Source organism: Elephas maximus, chromosome 3, assembly GCF_024166365.1.
Source record: "Elephas maximus indicus isolate mEleMax1 chromosome 3, mEleMax1 primary haplotype, whole genome shotgun sequence".
NCBI classification, from domain to species: domain Eukaryota; kingdom Metazoa; phylum Chordata; class Mammalia; order Proboscidea; family Elephantidae; genus Elephas; species Elephas maximus.
The window spans coordinates 108077163-108099530 of record NC_064821.1 but is presented as its reverse complement, the minus strand read 5'-3'; the positions used below and the strand labels follow the sequence as shown (position 1 = coordinate 108099530).

The 22368-nt window shown below is 36.2% G+C and overlaps 1 protein-coding gene across 1 annotated transcript in view; it reads right to left on the bottom strand.

Annotated features, from left to right (window-relative positions):
- Nucleotides 1-939: 939 nt before the first annotated feature.
- ATG4C (autophagy related 4C cysteine peptidase) overlaps nucleotides 940-22368 on the bottom strand; it is an 85976-nt gene continuing 64547 nt past the window's right edge. The window contains exons 10-11 of the mRNA XM_049879453.1: nucleotides 17566-17685; nucleotides 940-2098 (exon numbers count right to left, since the gene is read on the bottom strand). Coding sequence (XP_049735410.1) covers nucleotides 1931-2098; nucleotides 17566-17685 — 288 coding nt within the window. The 3' untranslated portion in view covers nucleotides 940-1930. The remainder of the gene's footprint in view (nucleotides 2099-17565; nucleotides 17686-22368) is intronic.

The window sequence follows — 22368 nt, the reverse complement described above, 5'->3', positions numbered from 1 at the left end:
CAAGATAAATCCTTCAGCCCATCTCTCAATTTTCATTCATTCATTAGTATTATTGAATATCTTTTATGTGCATATTATCATGCTAATAACTTCTAACTATAAATATTTATTTCCAGTCACGAGGATGATTGAATTGTAAAATTTGTTTTGTTTGTATAATGTTTTAAAGCATTTTCAATATAATTCAATGTGAAGGAAGTTTCTGCCCCCCTCACATCAACATTGTCCAGTTGTCATTCCAAAATCCTCTTTACAATGATCTCTAAACAGACTGAGAAAATAACAGCCTCCTATCCTGTAACTCCAACATTTTATAGTTCTTGTGAGAACACTTAAAATCAGTTCTGATCCATTCGCAAGTATGGGCGCTCTTGTTTGGTGCATTTATTGTAGAATCCTGAGAATACTGCAGCTGTGTAGGAACAACAAATTGCACTAGCTTAGATGTGAGGACTAAAAACCTATAAAATTTGTAATGCCACTGACTTACTGTTTCTACATTGCTTTGACATCCTAGGAAAATTAACACTGGATTTAACTTGTCCAGATTTCATCAAGAGTAAAGGAAAATTTTAGATTCAGACTATTTATTTCACTTCAGTAAACTATCCACACTGAGAAACTGAAACCTGAATTCTCTCATCAGGCATACTAAAGCAATCTGCTCACCCTCTGTTTCAGTTCTGCATGCAACTCTAAACCTAACAAGCTTTCTGATAGAAGAGATCAATGACTGTAGAGGATATGCAATTTTATGTCTTTATAATAAGTCACCTTTCTACAATGAAACATGGAAGCCCATAAAGAAAGTTAATATTGTGCTTTTAGAGCAACAATATTATTTGCTTTCATTATAAATAAACAGAATTCATTTGGGGCAATAATTTTTCAAACAAAAGGATTAAAAGAATTCCACATTAAAATCAAAACAAAGGCATTTTATGTTCTTACATCTTTATTAAAGTATTTATTTTATAATTCTGGCTCAATAATAGCTCTGGTACTTTTATATCACAAATTGCCTTTAAGTAACACATAATACACTTAAGGCGTATTTGCCTTACAGATGACCTCAGCTTATAAATGCCACTACACTGATTCATACTAATAGCAAAAATCACATGGAGGGCCACTTACTGATGCCTTTCTTGGTACTTACCTTTAGATTTAAAAACTGCATAATAAGTGGAATTCCCATAAAATTGCATTTTTCAGATAGGAGACAAACACTACTCCTATCTTACAATTGTTTTTTATTTGACTGGACTGGGTGTAGTTACTATTACTAATGTAACCTTTAAATTTGTGGGGAAAACCAATACTTTACATTTATGCCTCATATGAAGGTTCAACAGCAAGCATAATGAGCAGTCATTATAAAATCATATTGCTAAGTATTACCTCAACTTACAATTCTGCTTATATAATTGTACGCATATCACAGCTAGTCTTTAATATATCAAAATACGTCCAAAAGCACCCTTTCATTTCATTAACAATCATAGCAGGAGCCTAGGCGCCATCAAAGATTCATTCTCTGGTCTTCTTGTTGTGAACAGAAGCCGAAACTTGAAAGTATTTGGTGATTCCAGTCTTTGGGCCGGTATCACAAAACCTCCAGGAGTCTAGTGGCCTCAGGCGAAAGAACTGAAGAGAGGAAGGCTCGTAGTTAGAGTTCTCATTAGCAGATCTTTGGAAAATAGGAATGTAACAGTATCACTTAATATTTATTAGAAACCAAGATTCATTAGATTACTTCTCTTGCAGAAAAATATCTTTAAAACTTGTATATTTTCAAATGCTCTTTTTTATACAGAACATACAAAATTAAGATATTTCTGAAAATAAACCAGTTTCAAGTATACTTGTTTCTCTTCATTTTTCTCTGTTTCAAGGGAGTTCTTCTCATCAAGCACCAAAGTGTTAATCATTAAAGCAGGACAAACTCTTCTGCGCTAAATCTTTTTAATCTCTTCTTTTCATCCTCTAAGAAAAGGTCTTCTTCATTGGTTGTAGTAGATGTAAAATCATAGTCCCTGGAATGACCATTTACAAAAGTAAATAGTGGATATTTCTCCTTAGAAGAAACTTTCAGCATCTGTAACAGAAATAAGGAAGAATCCCTTACTGGATGCAATAATGCATTAAAAGTACACGGCGAATGTCACTGAATTGTACATGTAGAATTTGTTGAAATGGTGTATCCTCTGCTGTGGATATTTTTTTTAAATCAATCAATAAACTCTAATGTTTAGCCCTGAACCTCTCTGTTAGCTTCTCTTTTGTTTCCATTCATCCAGGGCTAATGTTTTAACACTGTTCTGGCTAAAAGACAAAAGGTGATCATTATTGCATAGTTTATTTATAGTAAATACACACTTATCTCCATTAGAATTAGACCCTTAAAAATTATGTGCTCATTCTTAAAAAACTCTGCACTCTCCTCTCCCTTCCCTCCCTCCAGTAAATCTTCTAGTCACATTCTTTTGAGGACATACTAAAAAGTTGTGTATTTTCTTCTTTTGGTAGACAATGGAACAAAGTGGTATTACTGCCTATGATAAAATATTGTGAAAGATTACTTGGGAGCATAATACAGAAAAAGAAGCATTAGATTGCATTTGAAGCTTGGTTCTGATCTCAATTCTGCAATTTACCTCAGTTTGACTTTGGGCAAATCATTCTACCTGAGTATCATCCACAGAATGGAAACAAAGATATCCGATCCTCCTACCTCAGAGAATTGTTAAAAAGACCAAAAGAGATAATACAAAAGTTACTTAAAAAAAAAAAAAGTATAAGGTTGGTCTTTTCAAAGATTCCTATATTTGAAAAAATACTTTGAAATATTTTTGCAGTAATCTAGTCAACAAGAAAAATAGTGTTCTTATACATAGTAATAATCCCATGTCATATTTCACATATTACCTTCTAAAGTTACATTACATAATTTGGAAGTGAGAAAAGCAATGCCTACAATTTTGTGCGGATACACACAAGCTTTATAACCTCTATCAAGTTGGGATTCATTAACAAGCCAGCAACTCATTCTAAATCTTTGTTAAAAAGTTCTATAAAAATTAAAACAATTTAATAAAAAATGAATAAAAATTTTTGAATGAAGTATGTTTTGATAGATAGAAGCTTTTCTATTAGTAATCAGGCCCATATGAGAAGGATTCTGAAAAAGTATACATCTAAGAAGCATTCTGAAAAGTTTATGAGTTATAAAAAATATTAAAAATATATCAACAGTACTTACATATCATTAGTCATGATGAATTAAATATAATTTGTTTTTAAATGATAATTTCAGCTGTAAAAACTAAATTCTCCCAAGTGTCAAGATGCAACTGAAGGATCATTAAATTCCTACAAACCACATTTACAGAAGATCTAGAAACGTGGCTAATACGTGCCATGCCATTGGGCTCCTGTTTCTACATTGCTTTGAGACTGTTAATATGAAATACTTTTTAACTGAACAGAAAGGAATAATTTAAAAAATAATCAAGTAGTATAAAAACTAAATATAATGAAAATCAGATCCGATAATTCATACTGTGCTAGTTTAACTACTACTCAAATTAATTTTATTTATATTCTACAAAAAAAAAAAAAAGAATGAGAAAGGACAAAAATGTGGAAAATATAAAATAAGAGGCAGAGAGGCTGGCATGTATCAAGTGTCTTTCACCTCCAGCCAGTGGCTGGAATGTAGCCCAAAATTGTTGCCATTTTATATTCACTTAATGGTCACTTATAAAAGTCCAGTATCAAATGGGCAGTTCCTACACTGTTTCATTTTCAGATCAACAAAGTAGAGCTCACAGTATCATCTCATCATCCTTTCTTTCAAGATCAAGAAAGAAGTCATTTGGGTTTATTAATATAGGACTAAGTTGCCCATCAATGTAAGATTAAAATCTGTGTCTCAGGGAAAAAGGAACACTCTACCTTTCATTATAAATACACGTACTTTTTGCAAACCCTCTTCCAATGCAGGCCTCCTTATGTATAATATTCACTGATTTCAGGCTTATCATTTTTCTAACTTTCCCGAGCTTATTAAAATATTTTTAAAGCCTATCAAATAATAAATATGTTAAAGGACAAAGCCATAAAGTAAGTGATAACCTATCAACACATAAACATGATACGCAGGGAAGAAGTAATTTTAGGACAAATAAAAATGGAAATACCAAAGGAGACTTTAAAAATCGTCTAGTTCTCTTTCATTTTATAAATGGGAAAATTGAGACTCAAAGGATTTAAATGACTTTCCTAAGATGACACAATAACAAAAAAAGTAGATTGATAATAAATTAGTGGAATACTAAACTTCAGTGAATCATCAACATGCCTTTCAAACATTTTTCATAGCTCTGAGCACCATATAAAGAATGTTTATTCAAGCTTTTTTTTTTAATAACTACTGATTTGACAATGTTTTCTGAAAACTTTTATCAAAAAGTGAATTTTTTTTTTTACATTACTAGAAAGGCTACATTATCAAAACCTTAAAGTCTTTCCATAATAAATAATATAAAATCTACATGAAAGTAACTCCAAATTATATCACTAATTGAGAGAGTATACAAAATAAAAGAGAACATGAATTAAAATATTTTTAATTTAATTTAATAGCTTGGGGAAATGTTACAAAGTTAAGAGATGTTAAGAGAAAAAAAGAGGACATTAAGCTACCTATAAAATTTAATCTCAATAATGATAAAAAATCAAAATATGTATTTTCAAAGGACTAGAAAGATCACAAAATATTAATAGATATCTTTCAATGAAACAATTAATGATTTTTTTTTTCTTTTTTTAGACTTCTATATTCCAAACTTTCTAACAGGCATTTCTTCTATAGTTAGGAGAAAACCATTGTTTTTAAAAAAAGATACTTAACTGAATTTACTATCTCATAGTTGCTTTTAAAAGAATCTTCGGTGGTTTGGTCAATAAGAACTTTAGAATAGACAAGTCTAAACTCTGTCCTGCTTTAGTAAGATAGCTAAAGATACTTTGAAGTTGCTTTATTATCTAAAAGGCAAATAATACAGATTTCTTTGCAGAAGGTCAAGTATTTTATCACACTTTTCCTAGGGACTGACTTGATAGGTTTCAGAATTTACAAAGGAAAAAGCTAGAGGACAGAAGTTAAGTATTTATTCCATCATCAAGCTAGCTGCCGGTAAGAACAGAAATAGAACAAGGAGATGACCTCTTCTCTCCAGGCCAAAACCTTTTCCACTAGTCTCTGCCACAACACAAGTAAAATTATACTCAGTACAGAGGAGTCTATACCTGTGCAGTCTATATTCTTCACACTGGAGCTACACCTTACGCAGGGGCTAAGTTCTAAAGTCAGCCCATAATGAGGAACTGAAATATAATCAAGACCAATTCAGCTAAATTTACCTTTGAAAAGCCCTTAAATTGCTCAAAGGGCAGCATACATAATCTTGTGTACACAACCCTGTTCAGTAGTAACATGTATAAATGTACAATATATGTTGTAATGTGTACAACAATATGTAATAAAGAGTACACGTGGAAAATATTTTCTTTTTTATTACAAGAGCTCATATAGTTCTATTTGCGTAAGTTAAATGTGTATTTACCGTAACTCCACTCTATCTCCTCGCTAAACCCAAAAAAACAAATGCATTGCCATCGAGTCAATTCCAACTCACTACCCCATCTTAAACCCTTGTGTCTTAGTTACCTAGTGCTGCTATAACAGAAATACCGCAAGTGGGTAACTTTAACAAATTCATTTTCTCACATTTTAGGAGGCTAAAAGTCTGAATTCAAGGCGCCAGCTCTAGGAGAAAGTTCTGTCTGTCTGCTCTGGGGGAAAATCCTTGTCTCAGTTTCTCTGGAGTTCCTCGGTGATCTTCATTTGGCATGCACTTCCCCTCTGTTCTTCCTTCTCTGTGTCTTCTCTGCTCTTTTTATATCTTGAAGATGACTGGCCTAAGACACAACCTACACTGACAGGGCCTTATTATCATAACAAAGAAAATCCTACTCCCAAATAGGATTACACCCGCAAGTGTAGGAGGTTTTACAACATATATTTTGGTGAGACACAATTCAATCCATAACACCTTCTAACCTACTTTTACCACTATCACTGTACTGAAAATAAAATTAATTTTCATGTTTATCAAGGTAATACATGTACATATTTTAAAAAATAACATCACAGTAAAAAGCTTATGCTGAAAAACAGCAGGAGTCCCTTGCCATGTTACTCCCCACTCCACAGGCTAGCTCCTCAGAAAGAGTCATTTTAAACTCTTTTAGCTATTTCTTCAGAATTTTTCCTCTATATTTCTATGTGCTTAATCTGCCATTTCTTAATCCATTTTAGACATTATCGATTAGTTTCCTACTGTAGGACCTGAGGATTTAGCTCTCTTCTCACACCCTTTTCAAATTCTCATACTGTTTATTTTAGAGGAGAAATGGTAACATTTGCTGATGGATTGGACACAGGGTTGTGAGGTAGACAGCAGAACCCAGGATGACTCTAGGCTTTTAAGATTAAGCAGCCAGAAAAATGGAGTTGCCATTTACAGAGTAACCAGATTCTTTTCATTTGGTTTATTTAATTTGTCTTTATAATTTTGGAGTCCCCGTGTGGTACAAGGGAGCCGTGGTGGCCCAGTGGTTAAAGTAATTGACTGCTAACTGAAAGACTGGCAGTTCTAAACTACCAGTTGCTCCACAGGAGAAAGATGCAGCAGTCTGCTCCTGCAGAGATTTACAGCCTTGGAAACCCTATGGGGTTGCTATGAGTCAAAATCGACTCGATGGTGGTGGGTTTGGTTTTTGGTTTGTATGGTACAAATGGTTAATAAGCTTGGCTATTAACTGAAAAGTTGGAGGTTCCAATCTACCTAGAGGCACCTCAGAACAAAGGCCTGGCAATCTACTTCCAAAAAATCAGTAATGAAAACCCTATGGAGCACAGTTCTACTCTGACACCCACAGGCTCACCACGAGTCTGACTCAACTTGATGGCAAGGAATTTTAAAAAAATATATAATTTACTTTAGCAATAAAATTTCTTTGGATGGATATAAGATAAATTGTTAACTCCACAGCCCCTTCTATAAGTAGTACGCATGGGGTAAAATTCTAATGACATATAGAAATAAAATTAATTTTTATATTAGGCTTTTAAAATTGTTCTTTTTTACTTTACAGTCACATCTTACAGTTTAAAAGAAACAGCCAAATTATAAATGTGATAATTAAACAATTTAAATATGATAATTATTTACAGGGCCATGACAGAGCAGCTTGAATCAAATTCATCCTGCCACCAAGTACCACTATGCACAAAAAAATGGATGAAGAACAAAACGTAATTGTTGGAAAGCACCTGAAAGGAATCAAGACAGCTCTGTCTTGAGATGCCAAATCTTAGAGAGGAAGTATATCAAAAATGATAGAAGCCAGAAGACAATGGAATAATATCTTCAAGGTACTGAAAGAAAAGAACTGTTAACACAGAATTCTATATTCAGTGCAAATATCTTTCAGTAACAAAGGTAAGCTCTTCTTCTTCTCAAACAATTCATTTCTAAAGCCACTTGATGGGCTGGGCAAAGCAGACACTTTCCAGGGCAGGAGAAGTTGCTGTTGCGTAGTAGGTGTGTTGAAGCCAGACTGGAACCTGACAGACATCACCTAAATCAAGTGATCAAAGTTAACCTCATCAGTAAAGGGACACATCACGTGCCAACTTCTAGGACACAGTGAGAAGAGCACAGCATCACTTCTGTGTGACAAAGATGGACAACCTGAACAATCATGAGGAAACATGAGACAAACCCAAACTAAGGTGAACGGTCTACGAAATTTTCTAAAGTAACAAGTATTCTTCAAAAAGTGTCCTTTAAAAAAAAAAAAAAGTGTCACGTAATCTTCAAAAATATCAAGGTCATGTGAAAATCAAGGAAAGGTGATGAAATGCTCTAGATTAAAAGAGGTTAAAGATATACGAAGACTAAATGCAATACATTATTCTGAACTGGATCTCTTTGCTATACAGAGTATTACTGGGACAAATAGTGAAACTAGAATACGGAGTTCTTCAGAGAGAAAACAAAATGATTCCAGAAGGAAGCAGAATAATACAGGAAAAAATATATATATATAAAAGGATAATCTGTTTAAAACAATAACGCTTTGTGGGATTTAAAATATATGTACGAACCCTAACGATCATAATTTTATATGTGACTAATAACAGCCTCAAAGTATATAAAACAAAAACTGAGAGAACTTAAAGGACAAATAGACAAACCCACAATCACAATTAGAGACTTTTATCACATATTTCCCAGTAACCTATAAGACAAGCCAAAAATTAAAAATACAACAGATTTGAATGATGTGATTAATTACTCAGAGACATGAACAACAAATGAAGGAAGACAGAAGGGAGGGATGGAAGCGGGGAGGAAAGGAGGAAGGAATGAACCACGGATGGAAGAAAGAAAGGAGCTGATTAATAGGAAGATTAGGCACGAGGTTACACAGAACTATTCCAAAGAGTTACTGTAGTCTGAAGAAGGGGCAGAACGTAAGAGTGGTTGCTCTGGAAGCACTCACAGTAAACCTGACTTCCTTATCTTTATCTGACCTTCAAATCTTCCACCTCTCTCAATTCTCCCAGATCATCTGCCTCCCTATCCAAAGGAATTCCATGGTTGACCATTTCAGTGAAATCATAGGAATCCATAATCCCACTGAAATTTCACTATCCCTATCATGCCAAACTATTATTCAATTTATTTGCTCCTAATTCAAGGCTTCCTAATTAAAGCCAAGTCATGAAGCTATATTAATTAGATTCAAAAATTTTACACTCCCCAAATTAAATTATATCTCTCCTATTTTTCTTTCTCATTTAATACTGTTTTATTTTTCTTCACAGAACTTTTAATTTTTGTTATACATTTATTTGTGTTTAATGTCCATCTTATCTACCAGGCATAAGTTCATGAGGATAGGAGTTGTAACTGTCTTGTTCATCACTGCATACCCAGCTCCAGACAGTCATTCAACAAATACATTGGACACTTACTATGGGCAAGGCACTGTTCTAGATGCTTTGGGATACATCAATGACCAAAACAGGTGAAACATTCCTGCCCTGTGTAGTTTAGTTTACATTCTACTGGGGAAACAGGTAATGAATAATAAATACAATAATTAAGAAAATTATATAGTGTGTTAGAAAATAAGTGCTACAGGAAAAAAAAAAAGACGAAGTAAGACAAGGTAAGAGTTATAATTTTAAGTAGGATGGTCAGGTTAGACCTCACTGAGATGGCTGAGCCAACACTTAAAGGAGGTAAGAGAGTAAGCCAAGCCGATGTCTGAGGGAAGAATACTCAGTCAAAGAGTATATCCAGTGCAGCAGCCCCAAGACAGGAGCTTTCCTCTCAGGTTAGAGGGGGCTAGGAGGGCTAAAGCAGAGAAAGCAAGGGGGAGAATAAGAGATGAGAGACAGTGTAAGGGGGGGCTTCTGTCCTAGTTCAGCTCCTTGAAGAAGGCATTACAAATCAGTGAAGGAAGTTCACTCTTCAATAAATGATGCTGCAACAACTGGTTATCTGTGTTGAGAAAAAGATACACTTTAAGACATACACAAGATCTAAATGGGAAACCTAAAACTTTATGAATATAGGAAAATATGCACATGACATTAGGTTATTAGGTTATTAAAGGCTTCTTTGATACAAAATCCAAAAGTCGCAAAGAAAAAAATTAATTCATTTTACTATATTAAAATTATAAACATGTTTAACAACAGAAAATTGTAGCCTAGGAGAATATTTGTGAAACATACACCCAACAAAGGAGGAGTATTCATCATTATAAAGAATTCCTTCAAATAAAATAACCCTGTTTAAAAAAAAAGAGAAAGGAAATGAACATGAAATTCACAAAGGAGAAACCAAGTAGGCCAATAAACCTTGATAAGATGCTCAAACTCACTAGCAATTGACAAAATAGAAATTAAAACTACAAAGAGGTACTATATCATATCTATGAGATTGGTTAAAAATTTTAAAGTCTGACAATATCAAGTGTTGATAAGGATGTGAATCATTGGAAATTTTCATATACTGCTTGGTATGATCACTTCGGAGAACATTTGACAATATCTGTTGTTGTTAGGTGCCGTAGAGTTGGTTCTGACTCATTGCGACCCTATGCACAACAGAATGAAACATTGCCCCGTCCTGCGTCATCCTTACAATCATTGTTATCCTTGAGCTCGTTGTTGCAGCCACTGTGTCAAGCCACCTCGTTGAGGGTCTTCCTCTTTTCCGCTGACCCTGTACTCTGCCAAGCATGATGTCCTTCTCCAGGGACTGATCCCTCCTGACAACATGTCCAAAGTATGTAAGACACAGTCTCGCCATCCTTGCCTCTAAGGAGCATGCTGGTTGTACTTCTTCTACGACAGGTTTGTTCATTCTTTTGGCAGTCCATGGTATATTCAATATTCTTCGCCAACACCACAATTCAAAGGCGTCAACTCTTCTTTGGTCTTCCTTATTCATTGTCCAGCTTTCACATGCATATGATGCGATTGAAAATACCATGGCTTGGGTCAGGCGCACCTTAGTCTTCAGGGTGACATCTTTGCTCTTCAACACTTTGAAAAGGTCCTTTGCAGCAGATTTGCCCAATGCAATGCATCTTTTGATTTCTTGACTGGTGATTCCATGGCTGTTGATTGTGGATCCAAGTAAAATGAAATCCTTGACAACTTCAATCTTTTCTCGGTTTATCATGATGTTGCTTATTGGTCCAGTTGTGAGGACTTTTGTTTTCTTTATGTTGAGGTGTAATCCATACTGAAGGCTGTGGTCTTTGACCTTCATTAGTAAGTGCTTCAAGTCCTCTTCGCTTTCAGCAAGAAAGGTTGTATCATCTGCATAACGCAGGTTGTTCATGAGTCTTCCTCCAATCTTAATGCCCCGTTCTTCTTCATATAGTCCAGCTTCTCGTATTGTTCGTTCAGCATACAGATTAAATAGGTATGGTGAAAGAATACAACCCTGACGCACACCTTTCCTGACTTTAATCCAATCAGTATCCCCTTGTTCTGTCCGAACATCTGCCTCTTGATCTATGTACAGGTTCCGCACGATCACAATTATGTGTTCTGGAATTCCCATTCTTCACAGTGTTATCCATAGTTTGTTATGATCCACACAGTCAAATGCCTTTGCATAATCAATAAAACAGAGGTAAACACTCTTCTGGTATTCTCTGCTTTCAGCCAGGATCCATCTGACATCAGCAATGATATCCCTGGTTCCACGTCCTCTTCTGAAACCGGCCTGAATTTCTGGTAGTTCCCCGTCGATATACTGCTACAGCCGTTTTTGAATGATCTTCAGCAGAATTTTGCTTGCGTGTGATATTAATGATATTGTTCTATAATTTCCACATTCGATTGGATCATGTTTCTTGGGAACAGGCATAAATATGGATCTTTTCCAATCAGTTGGCCAGGGGCTGACTGTGGAACATCAATTGCTCATATGCAAGTTCAAGCTGAAACTGAAGAAAATCAGAGCAAGTCCATGAGAGCCAAAATATGACCTTGAATATATCCCACCTGAATTTAGAGACCATCTGAAGAATAGATTTGACACACTGAACACTAGTGACCGAAGACCAGACGAGTTGTGGAATGACATCAAGGACATCATCCATGAAGAAAGCAAGAGGTCATTGAGAAGACAAGAAAGAAAGAGAAGACCAAGGTGTATGTCAGAGGAGACTCTGAAACTTGCTCTTGAGCGTCGAGCAGCTAAAGTATAAGGAAGAATTCATGAAGTAAAAGAACTGAACAGAAGATTTCAAAGGGCCGCTTGAGAAGACAAAATATTATAATGACATGTGCGAAGAGCTGGAGATGGAAAACCAAAAGGAAAGAACACGCTCGGCGTTTCTCAAGCTGAAAGAACTGAAGAAAAAATTCAAGCCTCGAGTTGCAATAGTGAAGGATTCTATGGGGAAAATATTAAATGATGCAGGAAGCATCAAAACAAGATGGAAGGAATACACAGAGTCATTATACCAAAAAGAATTAGTCGATATTCAACCATTTCAGGAGGTGGCATATGATCAGGAACCGATGGTACCGAAGGAAGAAGTCCAAGCTGCTCTGAAGGCATTGGTGAAAAACAAGGCTCCAGGAACTGATGGAATATCAGTTGAGCTGTTTCAACAAACAGATGCAGCGCTGGAGGCACTCACTAGTCTATGCCAAGAAATATGGAAGACAGCTTCCTGACCAACTGATTGAAGAGATCCATATTTATGCCTATTCCCAAGAAAGGTGATCCAACCAAATGTGGAAATTATAGAACAATATCATTAATATCACACTCAAGCAAAATTCATTCTGACAATATCTAGCAAACCTAAAAATATGCATATCCTATATGGCCCAGTAGGAGCACTGGTGGTGCAGTGGTTGAGAGTTGCAGCTGCTAACCAAAAGGTTGGCAGTTCAAATCCACCAGCTGCTCCTTGGAAACCCTATGGGGTAGTTCTACGCTGTCACTGTGAGTCAGAATTGCCTTGACAGCAATGTTTTTTTTTTTTTTTTTTTTGGTATGGCCCAGTAATTCTACCCTAATGTATACACCTTAGAGAAAATATTACATAGGTACATGATATAGGTAAAAAAATATTGTTATAAATATTTGTAAAAATGGTACGGTGGGGGTTGTGACCTCCTCTAACTTCACACCAAACCAAACACATTGCTATCAAGTCAATTTCAACTCATAGTGAACTTATAGGACAGAGTAGAACTGGCCCATACAGTTTCTAAGGAGCAGTTGGTGTATTTGAACTGCCAGCCTTTTGGTTGGCAGCCAAGCTCTTAACCACTATACCACCAGGGATCCTAACTTCACAAGGGGGAAGGAAAATCAAGATCAACAGCCCAAGGTTGATCACTATGAAGGGGAGGCCAGACATACCTCTATCCTACAACCTTTTTACCAATTCTAACACCAGCCATCCCTCCCACTGCACTCTACTTCTCTGACAGGTTCAAAAATTTGTTGCAATAGCCACACAGAACTCACAGACAATACTCAGGATTATGGGGTTTATTAGGGAAGTAACAGGTTACAGTTCAGGTTCAGGAATGGCTCAGGATATAGTTCTTCGATCAGAACAGCCTCTTCTCAGCTATGCCCACAGGTAGACCTCTCTCTGCCCTGCTCAGGTAAGTGTTACAAAGCTCTTTTAGCTCTGCTGATAAGTGCCCGGAGGCACCCCACCCTGCCAGTAAGCCTCAGCCTGAAGGTGCTCAGCAATCTCACTCCTTGAGTCGGTAAGCCTAGCTCTGCTGCCAAGTGCTTAGAGGTACCCCACTCCACCAGGAAACCTCCTGACCAAAGGTGCTCAGCTGTCTCATTCCTTGGGTCGGTAAGCCTAGCCCTCCCACCCGTTGCCTGGAGGCACCACACTCCACCAGGAAGCCTCCTGCCCAAAGGCACTCAGCTTTCTCACTCTATGGGCCAGGAAGCCCACTGTACTGTCTCTTGTCAGTCTCCTGGCTCTGCTGCCTCTGCTGCTGCCATCTCTCCCCTGCTGTTCCTCGCCATCTCTCTCCATCTCCAGTGTTACAGCTCTCTCTCTCTCTGCCTCCTGGATCTCGGAGGTTCTCAGTGAAGGGACCCCAGCTCCAAAGGACACACTCCCTCCTGGCTCTTGTTCTTGGCAGTGGTGAGATCCTTCCTCCTCCCTCTGGGATTGCTCATTTTAAGCCTAGGGGGATGGCAAAACTGACCGATTCCTTCATTAGGGTTCCATACACCGAATTTGCATGGTCCCACCCCCACAAGGGTGCCATGCACATTATTTCCATTAATAGCAAGCTCTGTAATTCCCCTGGTGCACCACAAATACCTCATTAGCATAGTCCCATCCAGTCATATGTACAGTTACAAAGACTACAGCTAGAAGAGCCATATTAAGTAATTCATTGTACTACAATATTATTTGTAATTAAAAACTGAAACAAGATGGATGGCCAACAACAACAAAGGTGTAAATAAATAGTAGTATATTACACAATGGACTACTAGTCAGCAATTTAAATGAATAAACTAGACCCACATGTATTGACACAGATAAAATCTCTAACTAAATGTTAAATGAAAAAGCAAGTTACAGAAGGATTTTTCTTACATATATATAAAACCCAAAAACCCACTGCTGTCAAGTCGATTCCAACTCATAGCAACCCTATAGGACAGAGTACAACTGTCCCATAGAGTTTCCAAGGAGCACCTGGAGGATTCGAACTGCCGACCTTTTGGTTAGCAGCTGTAGCACTTAACCACTATGCCACCAGGGTTTCCATAAATAAATATATAAGTATTAAAATGTTTGTCCTGTCAGCACAAAAATCAAGTATCACAGCTTGTGTTGTCCTGTCTTACATCAGTGCTTCACATTTGGTACACAAGAGTTCCTTGGGAGGCTGGTTAGAGAGAGAGACTCCCAGGCTGCATTCCTAGGGATTCTGATTCAGTGAGAAGACAGGAATCCAGCCCTATAAGTATTCTTAAAAAACAAATACATCGGCTTTGTCAAGTTAATCCCGACTCGTGGCAACGTCACACGTGTCGGAGTAGAACTGCACTCCACAGGGTTTTCAATGGCTGATTTTTCTAATGTAGATCTCCAGGACTTTCCTCCAAGGCACCTCTGGATAGATTCCATCCCCCAACTTCTTCAGTCAGCAGCCAAGCACATTAACTATCTGTACCATCCAGGGACTCCATATATATCCTTGGCACCTACGAAACTGGACTATCTGCCATTCTCTAAACTAGCTCTACGCTTTCCTTCCTCTTTACCTTTACTCTTGTTATTTCCTCTGCTTGAAATACCCTTTTTCTCACTAAGCCAATAGAAATTAAGCTTTAAGGCCCATCTTAAATATCACCATCATACTAAGGCACTTTGACTTAGATGTGACATCTCTCTGATTTCAGTACCCTTCCTTCCCCCGTCAATTCATTTCTACTTGTGCACGGATGCTTATCATATTCAATGTAATACATGTCTACTTGTCTTATTTCCCGTCCTTGTCTATAAACGCTACTTTAGGGCATAAGCCTTCTATCTTGTACAAAAGGAGGGATTATATACTAGTCATTTTATGCTCTGCATATGATCTTATCCATATATTTGCTGGGCTAAACGTCGCTAAACACAATTAGTTTAACAATTTTTATTACTATTTTTAAAATCATATATAGAATAAGGAGTAAGAACATTCATTCATATCGCATTACAAATTAAACAAGAAACTCTAGACTACCCAGCTTCATTTCCAAAATACAAATCCTATATAAAAACAAATAATTTTAAGTTGTTTTAATTTTTAAAGATAAAAAAAAAGCAGTTTAAATGCCAAATTCAGTTTTTAAGAAGAAAAGGAAATCTGCTTAGCTTATAAACTTTCAGAAAAAGTAAATTATTGAGTTATTAAATAACAAAGTGGGTCTTTAGTATTGCTACAAAAAGCTATCAACTTGAAAACAACATCTTATGAAAGCAAGTTAACTGATTCCAGCAAAATTCTCTGTACTTCCAAATGATACTACAATACAGTTTCTCTTGGTCTTAATGTTGGATATTACTCTGACACATCAACAGCAATAATTTCTAAGTACTTTCCAGTGTGAAAACCAGAATAACTATTTTTAATCACAAAATCTCAACATATAACTAATTTCTGAATCTTTTTTTTTTTAATTTGTAGTAATAACTTGGTTTATTTCTATTCCAGGAGTAATATCTACTTTACTTTAACCTAGATAGAAAATTAATTAATGAAAACTGTTTTGCAATGATCAATGTATTTTACAATATCATCTGAATTTGTGTATTTTAGACCGTACATAATGCTCCTATAAAGACAAAGAACCGTAAAAGTAAAACACACGAATTTATTCACTGATGTCAAGTAACAAAAGAAGAAAAGAATGGAGCAGAGGTATTTTGTTCTGTTCACATGCCCCTCCAGGTTGAAAAAGGAGGATGAGAAGACGACAACTGTGAGAAATGAAGACTGAGGAAAGGTTCTCACATATCTCATTTTCTCCTCTGCTCGTTCATTTTTCTGTCAAGTTCCTATTAAATTTCCTCTTTTACATGGCAGGTCCAGTAAACTAAACCTAGCTTATGTGAAACTTTTTATTAACTTTCTCATTCTATTTTCACATTGTAAAAATAAAATTTCAGCTCACTATGTCCACTTTCCTGAACAGCATTAGCTGGAAGAGACGCAGTAACACGTTACTATTACATCGGAACTCGTTAAAAATTCCCCAAAATGATTCTAGTATTGGTTTTACTTACCATAAAATAATAACCTATAACTACCGATGCTAATAAAGAGACTCATCCAGTTATGCTTACTTCCTGCGTAAGCAATCTTTATTTTCTAACATACTAAGCATAGACAGATATTAAGGCTCTATAAATGTTTTAGCAGTACTCGAGGACCAGAAAAATACTGAAGTTTACAGGTAATGAGAAGAAGTTAAATAAGCCTATTTCAAAGATACTTTAAGTAGAATAGGTCAGATTAGACAAGTTTATGGGAAGGTAACAACACTGCTTATTTGATAAAGCAGTTCTGAGAAATCCAAAAATGCCATTTCTCTTAAAAAAAAAAAAATCAAAGCAGCACTTGGACTAACAAGAAGTAATGCACAATTTTGTTTGATCAAATACTTCATTAATTTTACCCCTAAGGGATCGCCCTTTTAAAATCTTCAAACAGAATATAACCTAATTGCTTGCACATGGCTACACTTTGCAAAGGGATTTTTATTTCAACAGTGCCACCTAGTGGGCCAATCAGTTTGTTTCAACTGGTCACTCTAGGGTGCTATCCAGTAGATTGCGACTCACAGTGACTCTATATGAAAGAGTAGAATTAAACCAAAAACCAAACCCCTTGCCAGTCAAGTCGATTCCAACTCATAGCACCCTATAGGACACAATAGAACTGCCCCATAGGGTTTCCAAAGAGCAGCTGGTGGATTCAAACTGCTGACCTGTCCGTTAGCAGCTGAGCTCTTAACTACTGCGCCACCAGTGCCCTGAGAATAGAACTGCCCCATAGGTTCTCCTTCGGGCTGTAACTTTTCAGGGGCAGATCACCAGATCTTTTCTCCTGTGAGCAGCCAGTGGGTTCAAACCGCTGACCTTTCAGTTAGCAGTCCAGCATTTAACCGTTGCACCACCAAGATTCCCCCAACTGGTCACTAGTGGATTTTCATTTGTTTCACACTTGAGGTTCCCCAAACTGTTTTATTTTCTAGTACACAATATTCGTAATAATACTAACATTCAAGGGGTAACTTTACAAAGTACCATAATTCACAGATTGTTATCTTTTAATAAGCTATTTCTAATAAAAAATTAGGTCATTTACAAATAGTTTTATAATATTTTAAATAAAGATACCTTAGTGATTTCTTCAGAAGCTCGTTCAAAGTCCTGAACATTTTGACAGTAAAATCCTATTGTACAGCTAGGATCCATTTTCCGAAATGACATCTTTTTGGGAGAAGGGCAGTGGAATGTCTGTAATAGTAAAAGCTCTTTGTGATTAATTTATCTTTATTTGATGGCCTTAGGTATATACAAGAATATGGTTTAATTTAAAATTTGCTATCTAGCTTTCCCTCATAACTCTTCAAACAGTGTTTTGGTCCAGCCTACGCAGACGGTCCCTCCCCGTCTCCAAAGCTGTAAATTGAAAGAGCACCAACATTGCATATATTTAGTTCACCAAATCTCCACCTTATACTGCATTAGTGTCATTCTGAAAAAGAAAGGAAGTGTGTCAAAAGTGGCATGCAGTTCTAACACTTGCAGAAAGAAAGAAAAAAAATGTGCCACTGGAAAAGGGACGCATGAGCTATACAACGTTTAGAACCAAGTTAGCCATTTCTATGAAAGTGCAGTTAAGTCTGTCCTATTAGAGGGTTTTTTTTTAATGTTTAAAAACCTTATAATAATATTATCAAGACCTTTTAAACAAATACACAGATTTATGTAAATGTCCCGTAGTGATATGAAAAGAAGTCAACTTCAGAATTTTAGTAATTGACATAAGAAGTACGTAATTGTATATTCTTCCAACCCACTCTTCTATTTGGCATAACTTCAAATTCTTGCTTGTTCCCATGCAGGGCACAGGATGGAACAGGTGAATCATGGTTTTTACACTCCTTCTCACCAGTCTTCCTTTTCCTTTAGTTTGTACTTTATCTCAGGTGGTCACAGTGCCACAGGTATCAGTGGGCTGGGTAAGCTGCCCCAAACTATTTAACCTTAATAGGATTTGGCTATTAGTAGTTTGGCATCCTTAGGGAATACAAAAGCAGGAAAAGGACAAAATATAAAGCTGATCATTCCAATTATTTTGTTCACCATCATGCTTTGGTACTCTTATAAAAAAAAAAAACTGCTTGAATACAGAGATAGATACTTTGACTTTAAAAATCACTGATGCTACCAAGTCTTTTTCTGTACATATAAAGAAGTTTGTTTAAAAAAATCAAGAGAAACATACGAATATATGTTAATATTTGTTCACATATGCATAAACAAACTCTATATGGAGATACAAAAAATAATATATTTGGGGGAGGGGAGAGAATTACATAGAGGAACGGCATGGAAATTTTTTTTATTATACATTTTATATGTTTGAATTAAAGAACGAGCTCAGTTATGAAATAACCTAGGCTGGATATGATCTCATAAACTTAAAAATTCCCTGCCTCCAATGCCTAAAACCAAAGGATTTTAACTTGAAACTATTAAAATGTGGGAAAATACAGGCTTTCACATTAGTTCTGTTCATGGTGAATCAATCAAAATTAATCTCTCTCCCCACACTCTATAGACCCAATTGTTGTTAGCTGCTGTTGCATTGATTTCGACTCATGACAACCCTATGTGTACAAGGCAGAACTGCTCCACAGAGTTCTCAAGGCTGCGACCTTTAAGAAGCAGATTGCCAGGCCTATCTTCCAAAGCACCAACCCTTCAGCTAGTAATCGAGCACTTAACCGTTTGCACCACCCAGGGAGCCCTTATTTGGAACAGTGGATATCATTCTATTACCTAAACATACAAAACACTATATAAACAAATAGTTTCAGCTGATAGGTTATTCTGGTGATTTAGATGGGGCTTCCTAAGTTAGCCAAATAAAGGACACCCTTACTAAAAAATCACCTCCTAAATGCCATTCTCAGGTGTAATCCATAAAGGTACATCTTTCACTGACAAATTTACTCATCCATCTATCTAGATGTCCACACCACATAATTCTAATAGCTTTAATGCCACTATTCTCTAAATTTACTAAGATAAATTAAAATAGTCAGCACTGAATGAATCTCCTAAAACCTGAAACTTGGACTTGGGAACACAGGAATCAGAACAGACTACTATGTCTATTATTTAGGCTTTTCTTACCATTTAGGATTTGGTATTTCGGTATTTGGAAGATTTAGAAACTGTCATATCAAAAGTATATCATAAACAATATTAATCAATAGTCTTGGTTTATGAAGCCTTAGCTTACTAATTCCTTATATATATATATATATATAATAGATATGTAAATATCTACTAATCCTCCCATTTCAGTAACTGAAATTCTGCCCCTGTCCTAAACACTGACAATGGTTACTAAACTAAACCTACCCTCAACTGCTAAAGGCCATCTGAGTTCTTCTCATCCCTTCTTGTTTAAAGTTCCCCTTTCACGGCTTCCCCACTTTAAGGTTGTTCACGCTGCTCCTTCGAATCCTATACTCTATACTAACATCATGTGAAATCCAGACTTCTGGAGCCATAAAAACCCAAACCAAACCCGTTGCTGTCCAGTCGATTCTGACAGAGCAGAATGGCCCCACAGGCTTTCCAAGGAGCAGCTGGTGGATTCAAACTGCCAATCCTTTGCTTAGCAGCCTGGAGGTGGATAAGCCCTGAAACTAGTGCCCTGAGATAATCTTTAAACCTTAAACCAAAAATATGCCCGAAGTCTTCTTAAAACCAAATAATAGTTTAGCTTAACTAGTAAATAGTAAAGAATGTCTGCCTTCAGCATTATGCTCTTTTAAGATTTATCTATAAAATTTCACCTAAAGCACAAAAAAATGTAAACAAACAAACAAAAAAAACACTAGGGGATCAAACTGACAGCAGCAACTGGCAAGATTAGATAGGAACCTTAGGGGGCAGTGAGTTTATGTTAGTGGGGAAGAAACAACTCAGAAGAGTGAGAACGGCTGCACAACTCAAAGAATATAATCAATGTCACTGAATTGTACATGTAGAAAAGGTTAAACTGGTGTATGGTTTGCTGCATATATTCTTAACAACAAAGATAAAATAAAATTTGTAAAAATTACAGCGTGTGAGTTTACACATCGATTTGCCCCTGCACTGAACCATGCACTCCACTTCTCAGTCCAGGCCAAGGATTGCCCGGCTCTGTTCACCCCGGAATGTGTTAAAAACTCAGCGAAGATAGGTAAAGATGAAGAAGATTTTCTTAGAAGTTAGTATAGGAATTCAATAGTATATACTAACATACTTTTTAAGAAAATGTCTCAAGAATTAAAAATTAATACAAAAATATATAATCTAAGCATTTTGAACCATAGGAAGAGTTCAACTGAGGGCTCTATTTAAAGCGCTTAGTACAGTGTCTTGCAAACTGAAAGAGGTCAATAAATTATAGTTAAAAGGAGGAGAAACAAGTTGGTTTGATTTTGTTTCAAATAAACAAAATTTTACAAGTTCAGCTCCAGAAATGTAGGGATTCAACATCCTAAGAACAAAAACAAAAGACATAATCTGCTTTTATCTCTTCTTCAGTCGCAAATATTCTGATATCATACTGCTTTCTTAATATTTCACAATCTTGTTGGATCTAGAGTACTTACTTAAAATAACTATCAGCAATTATTTACATGAAATTGGATAAGAGATCTAAGATTTCAATTTTTCCAGCTATTGACCAAAAAGAAGTATTGATCAAAAAAGTTGCTTACAAAAATGTTTTAAAATAATTGAGGTCTATTACGGGTGGTTTTAAAATGTGTATATAATTTACTACACCGATAAACTGCAAAATCTCAATAATATATAAATACACAACAAATATAACCCAAGGCAAGGAAGGTTAGTAATACAGGGTAGTTAAAATACCTCCCCTTGGAACACTATAAACTTGAGACATAAGACAGAAAGTGAAACTTTATTTCTGTACAAAGATAAGACAACTTGCTGTGATTTTTATATCATGCTTTCATAGGAAAAGAAATGATGCTTTAACTAGATAATCTAAGCTAAATTCCTGCCTTAAGAAAAAAAAATTTTTTTAACAGGAAGTATCCCGACAGACAGATATTCTACCAGCAAAGATATAATGCCTGAACCCAACTTTTTGGTATTCCGATATATAAAAGATAAATGCTTCTGTGCATTTAAGAAGTTACCCAATCTCATCAAATTTTACTTAACAGAGTCTCTTAAAATCAATTCTTTCCATTCTCACTACCACCACCCTACTTGAGGCTTTTATTAACTCACCCCTGGAGTGTTACAACAGTCTCCCAATAATAAGTTGTTGCTGTTGCTGTTGTTAGGTGCTGTTGAGGCAGTTCCAAATCATAGCGACCCTATTTACAACAGAACAAAACACTGCCCAGAACTGCACCATCTTCACCATCGTTATGCTTGAGACCATTGTGGCAGCCACTGTGTCAACCCATCTCATTTAGGGTTTTCCTCTTTTTTGCTGACCCTCTACTTTACCAAGCATGATATCCTTCTCCAGGGATTAATCCCTCCTGATAACATGTCCAAAGTATGTGAGACGTAGCCTTGTCATCCTTGCTTCTAAGGAGTATTCTGGCTGTACTTCTTCTAAGACAGATTTGTTTGCTCCTTTGGCAGTCCATGGTATATTCAATATTCTTTGCCCTACACAACTCAAAGGTGTCAATTCTTTTTTGGTCTTCCTTATTCACTGCCCAGCTTTTGCATGCATATAAGGCCACTGAAAACACCATGGCTTGGGTCAGGTGCACCTTAGTCTTCAAGGTGACATCTTTGTATTTTAACACTTTAAGGAGGTCTTTTGCAGCAGATGTGACCAATGCAATACATCCTTTGATTTCCTGACTGCTGCTTCCATGGGTGTTGATTGTGGATCCAAGTAAAATGAAATCCTTGACA